The following is a 9,445-nucleotide window of genomic DNA, read 5'->3' as shown; positions in this document are numbered from 1 at the left end:
CAGGCATGGTGGCTCATACCTGTCATCCCAGCACTTTGGGAAGCAGAAGTGGGAGGATTGCTTGAACCCAGGAGTTCAAGACCAGCCTAGGTAATATGGCGAGACCCGGCATCTAAAAAAATCAAAACTAAGACAGGCATGGTGGTGCATGCCTATAGTCGCAGCATTTGGGAGGCTAGGCAGAAGGATCACCAGGAGACCAAGGAGACTGAGGCTATGGGGAGCTGAGATGGTGCCACTGCATTCCAGCCTGGTGATAGCGTGAGGCCCAACTCAAAAAAATTTTTAAAAAACTTTATGTCCAGTTATATCTTTAATTAGAGAATTAATTTTTTATGATTTATCTTCTACTAGTTGCTTCTTTGAAAGGATCTCCCTATATAGCTAAATATTCCTACCTAAAGTTTCTAGCATTTTTTTTTTTTAATCACTCTGTCACCCAGGCTGAAATGCAGCGGCACAATCACTGCTTACCACAGCCTCAAACTCCAGGGCTCAAGTGATTCGCCTGTTTCAGCTTCCTGAGTAGCTGAGACTATAGGCATGTGCCACCATGCCTGACTAGTTTTTTAATTTTTTGTAAAGACAAAGTCCTGCTATATTGCCAAGGCTAGTCTCGAACCCCTGAGCTCAAGAGTCTTCCTAGCCGGGTGCAGTGGCTCACACCTGTAATCCCAGCACTTTGGGAGGCGGAGGCAAGAGGATGACTGAGTCCAAGGCTTTGAGACCAGCCTGGGCAATTTGGCAAGACCTCGTCTCTACAAAAAATTAAAAAATTAACTGGGCATGGTGGTGCATGCCTGTGCTTCCAGCTACTTGGAAGACTGAGGTGGAAGGATCACCTGAGCCCAGCAGGTCAAGGCTGCATTGACTGTGAGCGTGCCACTGGACTCCAGCGTGGGCAGCAGAGTGAGACTCCTACTAAATTTTTAAAAAGAGTTTAAGGGTACCAGATCTCAAACCAGGCAAAGTAGGGACCAAAGGGAGGCCCAAACTTTACTTGTACAGGAACCACTCATCTACCTAATCCTGAATTATTCCCCACATTTTAAAAATAATAAATAAATACATAAATATATAAATAAAGAGTCCTCCCACCTTGGTTTCCCAGAGTGCTGGGATTATAGGTGTGGGCCACTGTGCCTGGCTTTAGCTAATATTCTAAGTAGTAGGCACACTGATGCAAATGTTTAGGCAAAACCACATCTCCTGCTCACCCACCTCCCAGCCTCCATAAGCTGGTTTGAATCTACTCCATCTCTAGCATACACCAGATCAGGCTGGACCATGGATGTTCTGTGACTGAGAGACTTCCAGGTGAAGTTTCGAATCCGCTGTTTAGAGATGTAACTCGTTAACTGCTGATGGTGTCAGGAGTCCATCATTGTAGGGCACACGAACAACAGGGAGGAGAAGCAAGCAGTAGCTGAAGACTCCATGACTGGAGGATCCAAGGCAGTGGATTCTGGTTTGCATAAATCAAGGAGCACCACTGGAAGGCATCAGCAGGCAAGGCGTTCACTCACATAGTTGTGACGTTTTGTTACTGGCAACAGCATCCTAATCACATTTCTGTTATTTTCACTATACATTCTGTTGATTATATTTTTACACACTTAGCAAATATTAAGTGTTCACTGTATGCTGGGAAAGCAAAAGCAAGTATGATGCAATTTGTGTCCTCAAGGAGTTCTCTATTCATTTTTATTTATTTTTATTTATTTATTGAGTGGGGGTGTCACTCTGTTGCCCAGGCTAGAGTGCATTGGCATCATTATGGCTCACCTATGAGGGTTGACCTCCTGGGCTCAGCCTCCCAAGTAGCTGGGACTACAAGTGCACACCGTGATATCTGGCTAATTTTTTTTTTTTTTTTCTTGTAGAGACAAAGACTCACTATGTTTCTTAGGCTAGTCTCAGACTCCTAGGCTCAAGCAATCCTCCTACCTCAGCCTCCCAAAGTGCTGGGATTATAGGTGTGAGCCACCATGCCCAATTTAGTGAAGGAAGTTGGGATGTTTATAGCTAACTATAATAAATAAACTCTTTAGTGGTGGCATGTATGTTATAGAACATGGGAGAATGTGCTTACTGCTTTGGGGAGTAAGAAAGGCTTGGGGGCAGTGAAACAGCTACCAAAGATAGTCACATGCTAAGTCATAAAGGAAGAATAAGGTTTTCTAGAAGAGGAACAGAAAAGAACACTAGGTAGAGAAGTGTGGAAGTATGCAAAGCACAGGGTATTTTCGGAGACTAGTGGTTGGTTAGTCCTACTGCAGCCTGGGTTGCATTAAAAGGAGGAGGGGCAACAGGAGGTGAGGCTCTGGCAGTGGTGAAGACACATCTCTGGAGAACCTGAGCTACGTAAGAACTCTAAGCTTGTCCTTAGGCGGTAGGAGGGTTAGAACGTTTTTAAAAGGGAAAGTCACACGATTAGATTTGTATTTTTAAAAGAGTTTTAGTAGCAATTCAGAAGGTGGATTAGAGTGGGGAGATGCCAGGGGAAGTAAGAACAGTGGGGAGGTTCTTGCTTCCTCCTAGTGAATATGTTTTCTGAAATGTAAGACATGTGTGTTTTGGCAACAAAATCTTTAACATACATTTCTTAAATTTGTGTAAATATTCCAAATCAAATGTGTAATTTTATAGTTCCCATAATTTAATGGATTTTTGTTGTTACATTTTCCCTCTGTGTTCAAATAAACAAAATGTAAATCTGTAAAGAATTATCTTTTATTAAAGAGATTTGTCTAGAAACTAGTCTAAAATTTCTCGGTAACCAGACATGGTTTCTTCAGCAGCCACTGTGCTTGGTTGTAGGTTGGCCTGGCTGTGGTGAACGGACAGCTCATGGCAGTGGGAGGTTTTGATGGCACGACATACTTGAAGACCATTGAAGTTTTTGATCCTGATGCCAATACATGGAGGTAACTTTTAAGCTGTGTTGCAGATCAGCTCACTACTGACTTGGAAATCATGTGCTGGAGCAAGCTCGTGCTCATCAAAATTGGGGTGGTCAGCACATTGAAGTGCCTCTTGCAGGACTTCAGAGAGACTTGAAGTTCGATGGCTCATTTTGACTTGATTGCTCTGAAGCGGCTGATGCCTTAAAAACTTCTTCTCTTTGGTAACTGTCCAGATTTATACTAAGAGATGGGGAAAACAGGAAAGAAATCTCCTTTTTAGCCCTATCATGGTCAGCTGAAGACACTAGGGCACTGAGACAGCAAATGACTAGCCTAAATGAGTTAGTGGCAGAGTTAAGAATTAGAACCTAGGTCTTTGGCTCCTAGTATGTCCATGCAGTTTTTTTGGTGTTCTTGTGTTAAGCCTATGCCCTGGAGAAACAAATTGCAGTTACTTCTTAAAAAATAATATTTTGGGCCAGGTGCGGTGGCTCACTCCTATAATCCCAGCACTTTGGGGAGCCAAGTGAGAGGATTGCCTGAGCCCGCAGGTTTGAGACCAGTCTGGGCAACTTGGCAAAACCTCATCTCTACAATAAATCAAAAAATTAGCTGGGCATGGTGGTGCGTGCCTGTAGTTCCAGCTACTTGGAAGGCTAAGGTGGAAGGATGGCCAGAGCCCAGCAGGTCGACACTGGGGTGGCTGTTGAGTGTGCCACTGCACTCCAGCCTGGGTGACAGAGTGAGACTTCGACTCAAAAAAAAAAAAATTTTTTTTTTTCATTTTAAAACCATTTTAAGTCATTTTGAGGGAGGCGGCTCTATCTTATAAAAGAGAACTTAACTGAGAACATAAACCTCATAATTTTACTTTGCTCTTAAATCCTTAATTTTAATTCCTTTCTAAGTACTTAAGTAGTCCTTATAAATTCACACAAATCAAGTGACTCTTGCATTTATTTATTTTTGTGTGTGTTGGGGTCTCACTCTGTTGCACAGGCTGGAGTACATTGGCACAATCATGGCTCACTGCAGCCTCGATCTCCTGGACTCAGGCAATCTTCCCATCTCAGCCTCCCAAATAACTGAAATTACAGGCATGCACCACCCCATGCAGCTAATTTTTTTATTTTTGTAGATATGAGGTCTTTCTATGTTGCCTAGGCTGGTCTTGAACTTCTGGATTCAAGCAGTCCTCCTACCTTGGCCTCCCAAAGTGCTAGAATTACAGGTGTATTTATTTAAATATTCAAAAACGCTTACAAACTTAGCAAAATTTATTTAAATCTTTCAACAGAATCATTAAGTCTAAATCTTTTTTTTTTTTTTTTTTTTTAGTTGGAGTCTCACTCTGTCACCCAGACTGGAGTTCAGTGGCCGCTCCCGGCCACCGCAGCCTCGACCTACTGGGCTCTGGCGATCCTTCCGCCTCGGCCTTCCAAGTAGCTGGAACTACAGGCGCCTGCTACCACGCCCGGCTAATTTTTTTTTTGATTTATTGTAGAGATGAGGTCTCACCAAGTTGCCCAGGCGGGTCTCAAACCCGCAGGCTCAGGCAGTTCACTCACCTCAGCCTCCCAAGGCGCGGGATTACAGGCTGAGCCACCGAGCCCGGCTAAATCTAAATCTTTATTTAATCATATATTTTATAATAGACTTACAAGACAAATCCAATAGATGCACTCAAATACCAAATTCTCTTAAACTTTAGAAGAACTTAAAGTGCCAAATATATAAATTCCCAAACTTTAAAAATATTAATACTATGAGCCTGGTGTACTTCATATCTGTCCTGAATTCTAAATACTAGTTCCTAAGAAAACAGTTTTGCCATCCAAGGAAGTTGAACTTGCTTTCTTGCAATACTGTCTTACTTGCCTATGCAAGTCTAGGGTTACCATCTCAGTGGTTCAAGTTGCACATCAACCAGAGATGCCAATCTGAATATGAGGCCTGAGGCAGTGGACATTCTGGAAAGGGTTTTTCATGACCACGAAGGATAAGCTGAGCTCTGTTTATAGTTACTATTTTAAAAGAGGCATCTTCTAGTCCATTCTCACTGTATTCTAATGCAACATTCCCTAATTTTTTTTCTTTTTCTTTTTTTTTTTTAGTCAGAGTCTCACTCTGTCACCCAGTCGGGAGTGCAGTGGCACAGTCACAGCTTACCACAGCCTTGACCTTCTGGGCTCAGTCGATCCTTCTGCCTCAGCCTCCCGAGTAGCTGGGACTACGGGCGCATGCCACAGTGCTCAGCTAATTTTTTGTTTGTTTGTTTGTAGAGATGAGGTCTAGCTGTGTTTCCTAGGCTGGCCTCAAGCTCCTGGCCTCAAACATTCCTCTCACATCAGCCTCCCAAAGTGCTGGGATTCTAGGCGTGAGCCACCACATCCAGCTTAACATTTCCTGATTATGAGCCTGCAACTATTCACCCAGTTTTTTTGTTTTTTTGTTTTGTTTTGTTTTTTATATCGTCCTCTTAGATTCAGCTGTAGTCTATCTCTGGGAAACCACACTCTTCCAGATCTTGAAATGCCAGACTTTGGTTCTACATATCTCTCGTGGCTCTGTATGGCTCAGTGGTTGCAAAACTGAAGTCAGGCTCGTGACAGCACAGTACGTTTTGCTCCTGTACCACATTTTGCAGCCGTCTTCATTACATAAAGATTTACTGTGTTCTAGGCCCTGGTGATACAAACATGAACAAAACAAAATCCCTCATCTTTCTGGAGCTGTCATTGTAGGGAGGGAGATGCAGCACAGGGAGTGGATCTGTTTTAGAAGGTGCCAGGGAAAGCCTCACTGAAAAGGGAACATGTGAGCGAGCTGGAGGAGGCAAAGGTTGATCAAGACCATTCTCGTGAACAGCAGTCTCCCATATGTGGGATATTTTCTTCCTCATACGGCTTTGTATTTTTAGTGGGAATGTTGAGTAAGCATAATTGGAGAAGACAGCCAGAATTACTTCTGCCACTTAGTCACTATAATCTTACCTAGAGCCTTATTTCTCAGTAATTGTCACTGAATAGAGTTAGTAATATATAACAAAGTAACATTCATAAAATTCTTAACTGGGCGTGGTGGCTCAAGCCTGTAATCCCAGCACTTTGGGAGGCCAAGGCAAGGATTGCCTGAGACCAGGAGTTCGAGATCAGCCTGGGCAACTTGGGGAGACCTTGTCTCTACAACAAATAAAAAAATAAGCTGGGCGTGGTGGCGTGCGCCTGCAGTTCCAGCTACTTGGAAGACTGAGGTGGAAGGATCACCTGAGCCCAGCAGGTTGAGGCTGCGGAGGCCATGAATGTGTCACTGCACTCCCGCCTGGGCAACAGAGTGAGACTCCGACTCAAAAAAGAAAAAATTCTTGAGGATCATCTGTTGAGAGATTAATATTTAAGTTTTTGCCGTTACGTATCCCCAGCTTAAAAACTAATTTTACCTCACAGCTGATTATCTAGTATTGAGGAAATATTGTCTAATATTATGAGGAAACAGAAGGAAAATGTGGATGGTACAATAATATAGGAACAAAAGTGTAGAACATATGAGTCTGTCTAATTGTTAGAAGTCAGTCTAGGTTATACACTTGTAAAGTTCTGACACAGAAAGTGAATGTGATGCTCTCTTATTTTCTCCCAGTCTCTTGCAAGTAAGAGCATCTCAGTCAGTGTCTGAAATAATTCTGCTACTTATAGTACTCACCTGCAGCTTCTAATCTTCAGAAGAAAATATTAATATGAAATTGAAAATATTAGTTTTGATGTGAAACATATGAATATGTGCTTGATTATAGAAGAAACTACTTTTTTCTAGTTAGAAAATCTGATTTTGTTTCTTTCTTTGCAGGTTATATGGCGGGATGAATTACCGTCGCCTAGGGGGTGGCGTAGGAGTTATTAAAATGACACATTGTGAATCTCACATATGGTGAGCATGTAGAAGACAGTCTTGGATATGCTCCTCTATATTCTGGGAGCTTTGACTTTGGAGCTTTGTACAGCTTGAGAAAACATGAGAACACCTTTTATTCTTTGCCAGTGCCTCAGCATGTAGAAATACAATTCATTGGAAGTACTTCACTTGTAAGATACCACCTTTGCACAATAATTTTCAACTCTATGCAGAAGAATATTTATTTTTGGTTTTAATTTATCATGTGTTTTTGTTTGCTTCTTTGTTTTTGTTTTGGATTTATCTTCCCTTCCATAAAAAAAAAAGAAAATGATTCCAAGAAGCAAAACTTAGTTTTTAAGGTATTGATTTAAGTTTGAAAATACTAATATGGAGGGCAGAAGGGCTGTGTATGGTCTGGTTGCTATTTCTAAACACTCCATCCACATGACTCCACTACTTATAAGGATTACCAGTCACAAATTTAGGTATACAGAATGTATTAGCTAGTCGTATTCTTGGACTAAACTACAGAAGACTTGAAAATCTACAAGGACAAACAAAAAAAGGAAACATTTTTTTTTTTTTTGAGTTGCAGTCTCACTCCGTTGTCCAGGCTGAAGTGCAGTGGCATGCTCACGGCCACCCCCCAGCGTCGACCTGCCTTCCGCCTCAGGTTTCCAAGTAGCCAAAACTACAGGCATGCGCTACCATGCCTGGCTCATTTTTTGATGTATTGTAGAGATGAGGTCTTGCCAAGTTGCCCAGGCTGTTCTTGAACCCCTGAGCTCAAGCAATCCCCTCACCTCAGCCTCCTAAAGTGCTGGGACTACAGGCTTGAGCCACCACCCCTGGCCAGAAACATCATTTTAAATAGTATAATCAGAAGAAATATTAAATCAGTAAAAACCAGGACTCAGATGCTACAGTTTCATCAGTGAAATTTTACATGGTATTTCCTTCTGTATGAACTTGTTTGCCACAATATTTAAAGTCTTGTCTCTTAAACTCTCATAGAGTTTTTGCTACATCTAGAGCTTTGCCTCACATAAAAGCAATTCATGAGTCTCATATGCTGTCTTGGGAGCCCCTAAGAGAATCACATGCAACTCTGCAAGAGCTTTTGCTCAAAATGTGACCACCTGAAGCAACTTTCATTCCTGTTTCCTTATTGCTACCAAGGACCAGCAGGGAAAAATGTCCTCCCTCCCCCACTCCCACCCCCCACCCCTGCAGTTAATTATGTTACACAGTTACACTTGATATTCAGGCCTGGTGAAGCTGAGACCTACCTTTAGTAACAGCCTCCAAGAGAATGAATTCTTCAGCTCATGAAAAGTACATGTGAATGAGTGTAAAACCCATTGAGGCATTTTATTAATATCTAGGTTCTTTTATATAAATAATATTTCATTATCTCCTTCTGTAAGGTTGCTGTTACTATTTCTCTCTAACTGCATTTTCTGGTGAAAAGTCAAAATTTTTAAGGAAAAAAATGATAACAGTTTCAATGGTTAAAACTTTTTTTTCTCATTGTATTCATAGACAGATGTTTTTCGATCTATTTTGCAGGAAAATCTTTGAATAAAACTTTGAATAAAACTAACCACATCCAAACACACTCCTTCTCCCTGTCCTCTATTACAAAATTGTTTGGCTACTTTTGTGTTTACATTTAAAGATCATTTGCACCTTTTTCAAGGAAAAAAAAAAAAGTAATGGGTAAACAGTTGTTTACATGTATCATTTATGCTTTTTTCTAGCATGTATAACTTTTTAAAATAAAGGTAGTATTTACCGTAAATTTTTTTTTAGTTAATGCTTCTGCCTTTGCTGTTTAATTTGGAATTTCTGTTGCTATAGCATTTGTATTACCTATATGTAAAGTTACAAGTGGTTTTACCTTGAAGGAACAAAGGGATTGCCAGCTAGAATTAGGAATTTTTATTATATATTTTATATATGATGTTACCTAGCCTATAAATTTATTTTCTGGTGTACAACTTAGAATCATATTTTGATTATTAGCTGGAAGGACTCTTAACAATATCTAGTCCAGACTCATTTATTAAACTGAGTTAAGTCTGAAAAACCACAGAAGTCTGACCAAGATTAAATACTCATTTAATAATAGAACCAACACGAGAAATCAGTGTCCCAAATTCCCAGTCCATTTCTCTTTCTGTGCCACAGTGCTGCCACAGTGCTGCCACAGGCATACCTGGAGAAACAACACCTGGAACGAAATATAATAACAAGCCACAGGTTGTATTTATTTTAAGTAAGTCCAGTGTGAACATGTAAACAGCATGAAAACTGGTATGATACCTGATACCCTTTCTGTTGTACATCATTAGTAGTCAGTCTTCAAGGCGAAGTCACTCTTGCATATATCCAAGGAAAAAGAGGAATTACAACAGGAACAGCGTTTTAGGGATTAGACTCTCTCTCAGTCCAGAAGTCCCAGGTGGGAGGAATTTGCAGGGCGGTGATTCCAGAGTCAAGACTTCTTTGGATCCTGTTAGGAGTTTTTTGTTTTGTTTTGTTTTTCCCTTCCATTGAAAGCTCTCCAGTTTTATTACTGATTGAAATGTATTCTATAAAAGGTATTGCTATAAAATAGAATGTGTATTAGCTCATGTGCATTA

General features: G+C 41.0%; 1 protein-coding gene across 1 annotated transcript in view; it reads left to right on the top strand.

Annotated features, from left to right (window-relative positions):
* KLHL20 (kelch like family member 20) overlaps nucleotides 1-7,112 on the top strand; it is a 73,855-nt gene extending 66,743 nt beyond the window's left edge. The window contains exons 11-12 of the mRNA XM_008055922.1: nucleotides 2,821-2,927; nucleotides 6,753-7,112. Coding sequence (XP_008054113.1) covers nucleotides 2,821-2,927; nucleotides 6,753-6,837 — 192 coding nt within the window. The 3' untranslated portion in view covers nucleotides 6,838-7,112. The remainder of the gene's footprint in view (nucleotides 1-2,820; nucleotides 2,928-6,752) is intronic.
* The last annotated feature ends 2,333 nt before the right edge of the window (nucleotides 7,113-9,445 follow it).

The sequence above is a fragment of the Carlito syrichta genome, unplaced genomic scaffold, assembly GCF_000164805.1.
Source record: "Carlito syrichta isolate Samal-C Ts95f unplaced genomic scaffold, Tarsius_syrichta-2.0.1 Scaffold302029, whole genome shotgun sequence".
In the NCBI taxonomy this organism is placed as follows: domain Eukaryota; kingdom Metazoa; phylum Chordata; class Mammalia; order Primates; family Tarsiidae; genus Carlito; species Carlito syrichta.
This window is presented reverse-complemented; position numbering and strand designations above follow the sequence as displayed.